A 13,545-nucleotide genomic window follows, 5' to 3' on the forward strand; every position below is an offset into this window, starting at 1 on the left:
GATCCAAAGACTGCAGGCAGACCAAGACCAAAGATCTGGGAGGGGGGAGCCCTTCTTTACAGTTTTTCCTCAGACAGAGATAGAAATCAGCTGCTAGAATGGCTGGGTTTCATTTTCGGTTTTTGCTGAGTTAGTTTGGAGTCAAAATTTGCTTACGATCGCCATGGCATGTTCAAACTAAGCTGTGTGGACACAGTTCACTTTCAGTCATCATCTCATAGCCTTCTTTCTTCCGTTTAAAAACACACACATAACTGTGGTTACGTTTCCGATGAGACAAAGAGTCAAAAACTAAACCAACTGTCTTTCCTTTGCTCAGGTGATCCGGCAGAGACGGACTACACAGCGGTGGGCTGTGCCGTTACCACCATCTCCTCCAACCTGACAGAGATGTCAAAGGGCGTTAAGCTGCTGGCCGCCCTCATGGAGGATGAAGGGGGCAACGGGCAGCTGCTTCTCGGTGCAGCCAAGAACCTGGCCTGCGCCGTCTCTGACATGTTGAAGACCGCGCAGCCTGCAAACACTGAGGTAGACAGCCAGTCTGCGAGGAAGCTGCAGTGGTACTCATGACGGCTTTACAGCAGCGATCTCTTTTGGTTCTAGCCTCGTCAGAACTTGCTGCAAGCTGCCGGGAACGTGGGTCAGACCAGCGGAGAGCTGCTGTCCCACATCGGAGAGACGGACACGGATCCACAGTTCCAGGTGTGTGTCCGTCCCTGAGAGGTCTCAAGTCTCTGCCTTGACATGAAACTGAATCCCTGTTAATGTCAGAGAATCTCCCACTTTCTGTACGAGGGAGCCTCAATCTGTGGTCAGAGCTCAAATATTTTGCTGCATTCATGACGTTTTGGTGTGATCATGATGTGTTCAACAGCTTGGACTTAAAGGATGTTTCAGGGCAGCTTCCAGAAGAATGTCCTCTAATTACCAAATGCCGGTAAACAAGCGTGTCCTCCCGATGCTTCTATGGGGTCAATCACAAAGCACTGATGCATCTCAAAAACCAAATTGTGGAATATTTTCTTTCTTCCTGTCATTTCAATTACAGGAAGAAACTTGTGTATATGAAATCCATCATCCGGAAATAAATCTTTTTCAGTTTAACTGTTTTAATTTTCAGTTGATTTTAAATAAATTATTTCTTAAATCAGTGGTCCCCAACGCCCAGGTTGCAGACCGGTACAGTTGGCATTGAGCCACAGAGAAAAAACACAACCACTTTTTTCTTTTATTTATTTCTAATTTCTGATTTTGTTGGAAGTTTAATTTGGAAAACTACTAGAAGCCACTTCTTGAATCATGTCAAGTCGCTCGGTCACGTCTGGAAAATCCATCGGCTACTTTGCTAAAGCGGCTCCTTCCACCTCTAAACTGAAACACCCAAGCTGGCAAAGTTAAGAAAAAACAAACTTATGTGGAAAGTTTATTTTCACAGAAAAGAGCCAGAGAGGAAACTGAAGAAGATCCTTCAACTTCAAAATAAAAGACAAAAAGTCTTTATTCCAAATCTGGATTTATTGCGTCAGTTGTTCCCACAGACCATCATAGTAATGCAGACTAATATTGTTTCACCAGCTGTCTGATGTTACAAGGATGCTGCTAATAAAGTTGCTCAAGCTATCACGTTTATATTTAGATTTAGAAAATTCCAGTTTTATTGAACGTTTTTGTATTTATATTCATATCTTAAAAGTTGGATGAGGCTGAAGTTGACGTCGTATTTTTGAATTGTTTTAGCTTCCACTGTGACAGTTATGGCTTAAGGGAAAATCTATATTACATTTTAATGGTTCCTACATAAAATTGAATAAACTTATAAACCAGACATTTTACAGACGATGAAAAAAAACATGGAGGCGAACGCTAACTTCAACCTTGCAAAGGCGGATCTGTGAAAATATTACATGAAACTGCTCTGTGGCCTAAAAAAGGTTGGGGAACGCCGTCTTAGCATATTGTATATGACATAAATCGATGATTTTGTTATTTTTCCTGCCTTTCATCTTGACACTTGGCTTTAAAAACTTTTTACTGATGGACCAGAACAAGTCTAATCAAAATCAAGCTTTATCCTTGCTATGGGTGACTAAGTTTTTTGTCAATTGGTCAACAGTTTTTCCAATGATTGCAGATCTGTTCTCCAAACCCGAAGTAGATAACTATTAGCATTCAAATCAAATTGGAAACTACAGATTTGTCCTTTAGGTTTTATTCCATTTGGCCCTTTCAATCTGTATTACTATCCACCCACAAATGTTACGTTTAATTAGTGTCACCAGTGTCAGAAGTCTGCAGATTTTACTTACCGTAATAAAAATCTCCACAGTCTTTACGTTTTTGAGATGCACCTTTGTCTTTAGGTTTTATTACTTATAGTTTGGATCCTATTTGTTGGTTTTCCTTGAATCATCAGTCTGAAGGTGAAGGCTATTTCTCCTATTCATTGATTATGAAAGACTAAGATGATGAGACAAAAATCAGGAAGCGAATCATTTGCACAAACGTCAAGTCTTTGAGATTTGTAGAGGCTGGACATGATTTGGAACCAATTGTCTAAGGATCAGAACTCTCCCTGGCCGGTAAAAGTGATGCTGTCCATGTTTGCTGCCGTCAGGAAATGTTGATGCAGCTGGCAAAAGCCGTGGCCAATGCTGCTGCAGCTCTGGTGCTCAAAGCCAAGAATGTGGCCCAAAAGACGGAGGATTCAGCCCAGCAGAACCGAGTGATCGCTGCAGCCACTCAGTGTGCTCTGTCCACATCCCAGCTGGTCGCCTGCACGAGGGTGAGTGCTCGGCTTGCCTTCAATTACAAGTTCCCATTTTCCCAACACTCTTAGAAGTTATTCAACATTTGGCTGATAAAACTGCATTAAAGGCAGCTCAGATTTTTAAACTCTCACATTGTTGCTTCTCTTTTCAATCCACTAATAACATCAGTCTGTTGATGATGATGTTGTGAGAGGTTTTCTCTGACTCCAGAAGCATCAACTATGATTTTGATGCTCAGAAATTCAGTTCTTTCATTTTTTTTAAACCTGTCATGATTTCTTTTTAGGTGGTTGCTCCGACTATCAGTTCCCCGGTGTGCCAGGAGCAGCTGATAGAGGCCAGCAAGCTGGTGGCCAAATCCGTTGAGGGATGCGTTGGTGCGTCACAGTCTGCCACCAATGATGAAGGCCTGCTGAAGCAAGTGGGCGTGGCCGCCACAGGCGTCACTCAGACCCTCAACGAGCTGCTCCAGCACATCAAGCAGTACGCCAGCGGCGGGCATCCCATCGGTCGGCACGGGGAGGCCACCGACCGCATCCTGAATGTCACAGAGAACATCTTCAGTTCGATGGGAGATGCTGGTTAGTGAAAGCTTTGATTAGAGCAATGAAGAACAACATGAACTTGTTAAGAATAACAGACCAAGAATATATTTTCTTGACATCCTAGTCTCACTCTGATCATCTTTGGATCTGTTTTCAAAGTGTTTCCAGTGGTTTTATAAATGACCATCATCAGAAGAATGCCCCAAAAAAAGCAAAAACACAATTTTCCTCGGAGTGGGTTTTCAAAATATGTCTTATTTTCTTACTTTTTAGTTTTTTATCAAAAAAGAGTTCCTCTGTGAAGAAATTCCTTTAAGGTGATTGTGATTTGACTAAAGAAACCCCCATGATCAGGTGATTTTTACATGTTTTTATCTAAAGAGTAAAGAAAACCACAGGAATCGAAGGGAATTGAATCTTGTTCCTAGAGGGATAGCCCCGATCACCGCTACAGTTTGCTAGTGGGGATCAGTGTAATCCTTTGGCAGTTATTCCCAGCTCTCCTTTCATTTATTGTCCTTTGTAACTCCAGGTGAGATGGTCCGTCAGGCGCGGATCCTTGCCCAGGCCACCTCCGATCTGGTCAACGCCATCAAGATGGATGCAGAAGGCGAGTCCGATCTGGAGAACTCCCGCAAGCTCCTGTCTGCTGCCAAGCTGCTAGCTGATGCCACCGCCAAGATGGTGGAAGCTGCTAAGGTCTGCCTTTTTGAGTTTTTTTGAGCCACGTTTTCATCTGCCAGCTGTGTGAATGTAGGTGTTGTTGTTTCCCTCCAGGGTGCAGCTGCAAACCCAGACAGTGAGGAGCAACAGCAGAAGCTGCGAGAGGCTGCTGAAGGTCTCCGCATGGCTACCAACGCCGCAGCTCAGAACGCCATCAAGAAACGCCTGGTCAACAAGCTGGAGGTACAGCAGGAGGGGGGGAGGGGGGGCTTGAATGCTCTGATGAAGATCTGTTAGTCTGATCTTCATCTTTACTCACCACATCAGTCCATCTGCTTGTTCCAGCACAGCTGCATACTTCCACCAAAGACTCTGGAGAGATGAATTCAGTGTAAAAACTCTCATTTTTTCCATGTTTTTTTTTGGAAAAAATAGCTTTTTGGAACTTGTTTTTCTTGTTATCGCTCCAACAATTTTGAGTAAGGAACTTTATGTTAAAAGTTCAATTCCTTCACAACCATTTTAGTTGTATGGAGACCTGCAGGATTTTTGGCGCAAATCTCTTTCTTTGAATTTATCAGATGGGGAAGCAATAGTCAGCTTAAATGTTCACACAGCATCTCGTCCAGTTCAGGCATTCCCAAATGTGTTGGTGACTGATGCGTCTCTGCCCGCTTTCCTGACAGAATGCAGCCAAGCAGGCAGCAGCAGCTGCCACTCAGACCATCGCCGCAGCGCAGCACGCCGCCTCCACCAATAAGAACCAGGGGGCCCAGCAACAGCTCGTCCAGAGCTGCAAGGTGAGTCTTCAGCTTCCCCTTCTGTCGTCTCAGCTCGTGCTGATCATTGATTGAAGTCTTAGCATGTGAAGTTAGTTTGAAAAAGCTTCACATTTCTTTGTCTTGAAGTGCTTTATATTAAAGGATTCTCATTATTATTATTTTTTTTGTTTGATCTACAATGTAAATTAACTGGTCTGCTAGCACAGATGAGCATTTATAGCTTTATGTTCCCCTTTTATTGTGTTATGAAAGTGTTTTAAATGAAAATGTTCACCCTGTGTTAGTGGGCGACTGAATATCTGTGTCGATTTTTGTTATTTTTACGTCAATCAGTATCTGTCTTTTATTTTATTGAACTGGTTATTTTTGCTCCGATGCAAAAATAACGTTTTCCCGCCCACGGCGCAATCTGAATGGTTACATGAACCACGCAATCAGTCCTCTGCATGTCACACTACTAGTAACTAGGGTTGTCACTTATAACGCTGTTAAAAATGTTTGTGCCCCCCGTTCTGAGAAAAGCTCCTCAGCTCCGCTGTGTACGAGTAAAACTACGGCCCCCTCCCAAGAAAGTGTCTTTGTGCACCACCCTCATCAATCCTAAATGAGCACATCTACGGCGGGGTCTCAGCAACGTACAAACCCAAGAGAAGCCGTTTGATTGGAGAACATGCGGAACAAACTTTACTTTTTGCTCCAGAATCTCGCACTCCTTAACTGGGACTTTTGACAATTTAACAGTCACATTTTCTCAAAATTGTATTTTCATTTTTTTATTGACTTTTTATTTGACCTTAGAAGACCCAATAGTGCCAAGGAACTCCCTGCACCTTTTGTTTTTGTTATAACCTTTTACCAAAAAAAACCATTTAATTTATGTTGAGGTTTATTTTATTAACAATAAAAACATTCAGGAAAATGTTTATTTAACATAAAAAAAGATTTAAAGTTTCTGCTGAGCCCGTTACTCCCTGCATTTTTTGGCGCCATCTTTCTGCTTTGTTTATTGGTTTTCTTAAATAGAGTTAATGTCTGGTGTTAATAATATTCTGAATTTTGATGCCAATGTTTTGACTTTTACTGCAAATGATTCTCGGCTCTAAATATCGGTTTTCTGCCTTTTTGGTTGCTAATATTCGGTATTTGCCCTAAAAAGAAAACAGAAAAACATTGGTTGATCTCTTTTCACAGGAAAACAATGACATTCTTTTTTATGAAGCCTAAAATAACCTTGCTGCACATTTGGAACTGCATTTTCATTAAGCAGTCCGGGCTGCCGTGGTTTCTTACCGTTTCTTCTTTCAGAGGGAGCTTTTCTCTCCACAGTCGCTCTGTTCTCACTCAGAACAGAGCGACCAGAGTGAATAGAGAACTCAGAAATACAATGAATTTGAATTTGAATATTATCTGTTGATCATCTGTCTAAAATATTTTTAGAATACATGTAAGCTCATTTGGCATCTCTGGAATGTGTTGCACCTTAAACTAATCTTGTTTGTAATCTATATAACAGAACTGAAGTGCGTAGAATTATAAATTGGACAAACAGATGTGCATAAGTGAGTTTGGAGTTTTCTTTTGTAACTATTGAGGCCGTTTGTGTGTGAGCAGGTCGTGGCAGAGCAGATTCCTCAGCTGGTTCAAGGCGTTCGCGGCAGCCAGTCTCAGCCGGACAGTCCCAGCGCTCAGCTCGCCCTCATCAATGCCAGCCAGAACTTCCTGCAGGTGATTCCGACACCGTCACACCTGAGCTGAAGCTGCAGATCTTCCAGAAGAAGCAGAGTGTTTTGAATCCAGCTTTTGTTTTTTTTTTTTCTAATACTGATCCTCTCCTCCTTCAGCCAGGAGCAAAGATGGTCACGGCCGCCAAAGCCACGGTTCCCACCATCAGTGACCAGGCCTCAGCCATGCAGCTCAGTCAGTGTGCCAAGAACCTGGCCAGCGCCCTGGCAGAGCTGCGCACCGCCTCCCAGAAGGTAATGCTCTCTGTGGACCAGTGCTGCTTTGTGGTGAATCCGTCCAGAGCTTTAGGTTTGGAAGAACACCAAGCTTAATAAGCATTTATCTGCTGCACCTTCAGCAGCCAAAGGAGTTCATGTGCATGTGGATATGGGACTCTGCAGCCCATAAAGCAGGAAAACACACCCTAAACATGCGCTGAGGAGTGAGATCCTCTCAAACCCTTTCACCGCACGTCTGCATGTGAATTTATGACATGAATCCTTCATTGACGTCAGGAATGAACCCCAACTGAAACCTCAGACAAAAAAATCCAGAAGTATTTGTACATCACTGTCATTTCAGTCTAGTCAAACATTGTGCTGTTCATCATCGTCGTTATTGACAACTAGTCACTCTTTGTGTGGATATTAGTGTTAAAGCTTACTATCTTTAAATACACCCTAAAATGACTGAATGATATGTAAATTGATGAGCAAACACCCTGTAATAAAAAAAGATCAAAGTTCTAGAATTAAATATCCAAACTACCCAACAGGTAAAACCAGGTGATTTTTCAAACAATCGAAACATTAATGCTGTGTTTGTCATGGAGAAAAGCAGTTGTCACTGAACTTGGAGGTGTGTTTGTGTTGATGCAGGCTCAGGATGCTTGTGGTCAGCTGGAGATTGACAACGCTCTGGTGATGGTCAGAGATCTGGAGAAAGACATCCAAGAGGCAAAGGCTTCTGCTCGGGAAGGCAAACTGAAGCCGCTGCCAGGAGAGACGGTAAAGCGTGTGCGGTCTTATCGGCCGCCTAACCCGCAGATTTGATTTAGTCCTCCATCAATGGACAGAACGTCAGAGGCAGTGGTGTAGAGCATCAGTAACACCTGTTTGTTGTTTCTGTGCTGCTCAGCTTGGGAAATGCTCCCAGGATCTGAGCACCAACACCAAGGCAGTGACCTCGGCTATCGCACAACTGCTGAGTGAAGCCACGCAGGGAGACGAGAACTATGCAGGTGGGTCCAACAGAACCAGGTTAACTAGATGCAGCTCAGGTTGTTCTGGAGTCTGTGCAGCTCACCATTATGGGCTCAGTCTGTTTTTTTAGTTTGCGGTCATTTCTCACAAAATTCAGTGTAATAGCGTACAGAACAGGAGAACTAGTTGATTGGCTGTCAGACAGGAAGATTTCTATCCCATTGTCTACTTTTAAACAGTTGACATCTGATTGTAATATTGCCTATAATTAATTTAAGGAAAAATCTAAAAAGAAATAAAATAGAAACTTTTTAGTTTTTTGGTTTTTAATAAACAGGTTTTTAGAGACCTGAAGCTCCACGAGAGCTTTTGTAAAAAGAAAATAATTACAATTTAAGTAATTATCAACTTTTGTAAACATAATAGTAAATGTTTGTGAAGCTGTCCCACAACATTATCTTGCTTTATGAGAACTGAACAGACAATTATTTAAAAAGAACACTCAGAGCCTGTGTCTGCTAAATGAAATGTTTATCAATAGCATTTCTAGTTTAAAAGTCTAATTTATTTTTATGTAACACTCAGCAAAAATCTAAATAAAATATTTCTCATCAAAGGGTAAACGTCAGGACATGCACACGCCCCCTCTGCATGCCCATCACCCCTAAAATGAACACGTATGACCAGTGGCGAAAATGGGATTTTGGACTTAACAGCCAAGTTTGCCGCTAGATAGAAAAAAATCTAAATTAATCTAAGACAAACGCAAGGCAAATGTGAATTAACAGAAGTGAAGTAGGGGACGGCGTTGTCGTGTTGTGTACACTGTTGACCTTCTAACTCAGATGGCGGAGGAGGAGCAAGAAAAACATTCCCTTAAAAAGGAGAAAAATGACTAATTTGGCGACAACATTAACTCACCATGTTTACGAGTAGCCCTCTAACTTTTACTCAGGAAACAGGAAAAAATGGCGACTAGTAAATGTTAAATTCAGCCCCTTGTATAAAGTAAATGTTTCTTTTCTGAAATCTTTTTACCACAATGAAACCAGACTCTCAGTTGCTGTTTCCATTTTGTTGTTTTAAGGTAAGAATGAGTGCCATTTGTTTTAGCTACAGCAAACGTTTACTTCAGTTTGCATGAGGTGTATCTATAGGGAAACCAATGACAATAGTACACATTTATAGCTGGTGGCACTTGCAGAAACCCTGTACGCTCCCATACAGGCTTAAGCTGTGCACCGAGCTTCTGTTGAAACACTTTCAGTGACTGCCATGACTGACGCACTGGAAATGTGGACTAACATCCCTGTCCTGTGTCTGTGTGGCAGGTATATCCGCCAGAGACATGGCTCAAACTCTCAAATCCTTAGTCTCAGCTGCCAGAGGAGTGGCAGCCTCCACGGACGACCCAGCGGCGCGCGGCGCCGTGCTGGACTGTGCCGGGGACGTTCTGGATAAGTCAGCCAACCTGATTGAAGAGGCCAAGAGGGCCATCGCTAAACCGGGAGATGCAGAGAGCCAACAGAGGCTGGCCCAGGTCAGGACCCAAAAGGGGGATGTGGAGAATCTGTCAATCAAACGTTTGGGATGTTTGACGTAGGGGTTTTATTGAGACATCTGATTGGTCAGGTAATACCTAAAATAAGTTGGACTACAGAAAAAATATCCTGAAAAAAAATCAGGATTATTAAGAACATGTTAAAAATGGTATCAGAGCCAGAATGGTTATTCTGACCAATAGAATGACTGTTTTTGTCCTCTATAGAAGTCTATGGGATTTTGGCAGATACTTCCTGTTTGCATACAGTCAATAGTTACTAGCCCAGGATCCCTTTCATTGTTTACAACCGCCACCAGATTGAGATGAGAAAAATGAAACTGCTTCTGAAAAGTTGGTGACTCCGAGGCTGATGTGACTTCTTAGACTAATGCAGAATAACTGTTTGCGTGTGTGCAGGTGGCTAAGGCCATGTCTCAGGCCTTGAACAGGTGTGTTAACTGCCTCCCTGGTCAGAGGGATGTGGACAACGCCATTCGCACTGTGGGTGAAGCCAGCAAGACTCTGCTGGCTGACTCTGTGAGTACTGAGACGAGACTCATCAGGACCCTAACCACAGGATATTTAAGAAAAGACTTGCTAATGTTGAACTACAAAATAATGCACAAGACTCAAAAACATCAATTAAGGATGATGTTCTATGAGACTACAAGTTATTTTATGTTATATTTTGCTATTTACTACTCTTGTGATTTATAGTTTTCATATTTTAAGATGCTGCTCGTCAAAATTAGTCTTTATTGTTGAGGATCCAAGTTCTAAATGAAACGATGTAGGAATGTTTTTTACTCTATCTCTGTGTTTTTCAACCAGTGTGCCGCGGCACACTAGTGGTCAGGTGTGCCGTGAGAAATTGCCCTCATTAACTGATCTATAAACGTTTACCCTCTCCAGGATATCAGCTCTGTATTCATCCAAACAGGCCCTGATAAAACACTGAGTATTTAGGAATATGAAAGATCGTAAAATACTTTTTTCTTTTCTTCTTTTTTTTTATTTGATTAAATTAAATACATTTTGATAAGAATGACGATAGCGCGATTTAGCCGTAGCTTCAGCTGTTTGCGGAAAAAAGTCCCGTCCCTTTAACTGTCTCCATCAATTTTTGGAGGCTTAATCACACGTCATCAGTCTGACGAATTAGAAGTGGTTAAAGTCTTCACTTCCTTGTTCCGATTCTGCTCATAAAGTCGCTTAGTTCCAACAAAAATACCAGCTAAAGCTCGTCTTTAGCGGTGTAGCTTTCCACAGAATCCGGTGTCAGACCGTGGAACAAGTGAACAAAACAATGAAGCTCAGAGTCTGTTTGCATTCGGCGGCTGTTCATACTACATCTCCCATGATGCATTGGGTTAAAGTGACAGCGTCTCAGCGCACAATGAGTCTCCCTTTGATGTCTTGAAACCACAACGAACACACATCAAACAGTTTTTAAATCTTTTAACTTAACTTTTATTACATCTTTTAGAAAAAACAGCTGCAACTTCCAGCTTTTTCTGCCACAATTATCACAAAAATTTATGAAATTGCGAAGGGGCTGTAGATCAATACAGACTATGATGGATGCTGGTTTGCCGCGGGATTTTTGACAAGGTTAAAGTGTGCCGTGGCTCAGAAAAGGTTGAAAAACTCTGCTCTATCTGATGTAATAGATTTGCACGATGATGTATGACCTTTTTGCATTTTTGGACGCTGCATCCTGAGACCCAGCTTATAATCCTCTTTGTCCTCCTCCTCTTATGGCAGTTTCCATCCAGCGGGAAGAGCTTCCAGGAGCTTCAGGCTCAGCTCAATGAGGTGGCAGCTGGGCTTAACCAGTCAGCCAACGAGGTGGTGCAGGCATCTAGAGGGACCACCCAAGACCTTGCCAAGGCCACCAGCAAGTTCGGACAGGACTTCAGCAACTTTCTGGACGCTGGTGTGGACATGGCAGGAACCTCTCAGGTCAGCGTGGTAACCAGCATCTCAGGTGTTTTTGTTGTTTTAAGCAAACAGAATCTGGACCAAAAAGCTCATGTGTGGGTCCATTTTGGTTCCAGATCATTAAAGCAACAGTAACATGTAGTAATTCTTCTAGTTTTGCTATTTTACACAGCTTTGTTAAGTAATGTAGCTGAAAGGTTTCTCATCTTTTTCAGTCTAAAGAGGACCAGACGCAGGTGGTGTCCAACCTGAAGACCATCTCCATGTCATCCAGCAAGCTGCTGCTTGCAGCCAAGGCTCTGTCCACTGACTCCAGCTCGCCCAACCTGAAGAACCAGCTGGCTGCAGCTGCTCGGTAACCTTCCTCTTCCTCCAGGTAACCTGTTTTCTCATCATCCAGTCAGATTTTAAAGCGTCTTTGGACCTCTATCTTCAGGGCCGTCACAGACAGCATCAACCAGCTCATCACTATGTGCACGCAGCAGGCTCCAGGTCAGAAGGAGTGTGACAACGCTCTGAGAGAGCTGGAGGTGAAGAAGAACAGAGATGAGGTCACTTCCTGCTGTCATGATGTGACCGTGTCTTCAGTCTGTGGTGTGTGTGTTGTGTTTGTCCACAGTCCGTCAAGGGGATGCTGGAGAATCCAACAGAAGCCGTAAATGATCTTTCATTCTTTGAGTGCATTGACAGCGTCATGGAAAACTCCAAGGTAGAACATACACCCCCTCCACCCACTTCAAGCATCCATCTGCCTTCATACGAACACTTTTCACTAAATCCGCTCTCCTGTGAGCAGATATTTTATAGTAAACTCATCTCCTACAACAATTTCTGCAGTTGTAGCAATGTTGATCGGTTAGCCTCAGGTCTTCACGACTCTAAAAGTCAAACTGAACCCATGATTGCTTTTGTTTTTCTATAAGTATATAAATATGACTTTAAGTCAGTAAAAACATCAAAACTTGATTTATTTGTATGTTAGTTAAGTTCTAGATCAGGGGTCGGCATCCTGTACTTCTCAAAGAGCCATTTGGATCAGTTTACCACTGAGATGAAAGCACAGGGAGCCGCAACACTAGAGGTGTTAGAAAAAATGTTTTTGCCGATATATCGCGAATGTTCATATGGCAATACTTGTATTGATTCAAAATTCTGTCAGGATAAAGTATTTATTTTAATTATTTACGAGCATGGTGTTTCCTTTGATCTTTTGTCCATTTTCCACAACCTTGAATGGACTTTTCTGTCTGTCAAACACCCAGAGTTAAGATGAATGAGATGATGGAAACAAATTCACTTTGATGCAGACTCCTTTCTTTTTATTTATTTTTTCTTTAAATCCAGTGAACCCAATAAATTATATTCATTTTATGGATGACAACTATTTTTTATTAGGAAGCAGCTGTTAGTTTGTTAGGGGTGAGTCTAAGCCCCGCCCCCGCCTCTCTACCGGTTCGTTGTTTTCCCCCACGTGCAACCCCCCCCTCCAGCGTGTTCTACACAGACAGCGCAATATATGGTCATCGTAGCAGCAAGGTGACAGAATTGTAGGGGGGCCCTAACGCAAATGTAATTAATTTTTATGCGCAAATGGGTGGTTTTTGAGAGCCGCAGCACAGCCATGAAAAAGCCGCATGCGGCTCCGGAGCCGCCGGTTGCCGACCCCTGGTCTAGTTATTGTGTCAGTTTAGCTGAACCAATTTAATCTGAATCTTGATTTTATTTTTTATATATTGAGGGCTCTCCAACACTCTTTATGAAAATGTACCTCATTTTTGTTTAATACATGTATGTACAATTCCGAAAAGGAAAAAGTACAAAACTGTTGGTGGTTTTTGTATTTTTGTGTCAGTGGACTCACATGCCTACATTATCCGACATTTTGTTTAGTAAAAATGCAACAGAAAAATCTGCATGTTTGACTTATTCCTTTTCTTTTTTCTTTTTTGCTGCAGTCCTGTCTGCTGTTTTTGGTTGTTAAGTGTTTAATGAATATACATCTTTAAAATATCAGGTCATTGTTTTTAATAATCCCACTGTGTTTGATTGCATACAGACCCCCAAAGTGTAACTTCTAGGTATCTTCTAGTGTAACCAAGTATTTTTTAATTCTGACTTTGCAGAATTATTCAGATAGATTTTAGTAGAATCATTATTTTGGGGGATTCTAACCTACATGTGGACAGATCCATCAGACTCACTACGTCCAAGAGGTTTTAAACATTCTAGCAACAGTGGATTTTACTCAGAATGTCCCACCCACAACAGGGGTCACAGCCTGATGGCCCCTCTGACCTCTGTTGTCGGTATCTCAGATCACTCGTGTGTGTTTTTTTTTTACTGTTAAAGGTTTTGTCAGACAGAAACTTCCAAATAGAA

At 42.2% G+C, this 13,545-nt stretch overlaps 1 protein-coding gene across 4 annotated transcripts in view; it reads left to right on the forward strand.

The window, feature by feature from the left end:
- The window catches only part of tln1 (talin 1), a 76,981-nt gene that overhangs the window by 35,158 nt on the left and 28,278 nt on the right, over window positions 1-13,545 (forward strand). For 2 of the 4 annotated variants that reach the window (XM_020707844.2, XM_011482023.2), the window contains exons 17-34: window positions 320-528; window positions 604-702; window positions 875-937; window positions 2,615-2,782; window positions 3,055-3,349; window positions 3,846-4,012; window positions 4,091-4,219; window positions 4,663-4,776; window positions 6,370-6,483; window positions 6,600-6,734; window positions 7,359-7,487; window positions 7,618-7,720; window positions 9,014-9,222; window positions 9,643-9,762; window positions 10,990-11,187; window positions 11,382-11,521; window positions 11,603-11,696; window positions 11,786-11,875. In XM_020707844.2, coding sequence (XP_020563503.1) covers window positions 320-528; window positions 604-702; window positions 875-937; window positions 2,615-2,782; window positions 3,055-3,349; window positions 3,846-4,012; window positions 4,091-4,219; window positions 4,663-4,776; window positions 6,370-6,483; window positions 6,600-6,734; window positions 7,359-7,487; window positions 7,618-7,720; window positions 9,014-9,222; window positions 9,643-9,762; window positions 10,990-11,187; window positions 11,382-11,521; window positions 11,603-11,696; window positions 11,786-11,875 — 2,576 coding nt within the window. The remainder of the gene's footprint in view (window positions 1-319; window positions 529-603; window positions 703-874; window positions 938-2,614; window positions 2,783-3,054; window positions 3,350-3,845; window positions 4,013-4,090; window positions 4,220-4,662; window positions 4,777-6,369; window positions 6,484-6,599; window positions 6,735-7,358; window positions 7,488-7,617; window positions 7,721-9,013; window positions 9,223-9,642; window positions 9,763-10,989; window positions 11,188-11,381; window positions 11,522-11,602; window positions 11,697-11,785; window positions 11,876-13,545) is intronic. The other 2 variants (XM_020707845.2, XM_020707846.2) reach the window with 1 other exon arrangement.

Source organism: Oryzias latipes, chromosome 12 (assembly GCF_002234675.1).
Source record: "Oryzias latipes chromosome 12, ASM223467v1".
Taxonomy (NCBI): Eukaryota; Metazoa; Chordata; class Actinopteri; order Beloniformes; family Adrianichthyidae; genus Oryzias; species Oryzias latipes.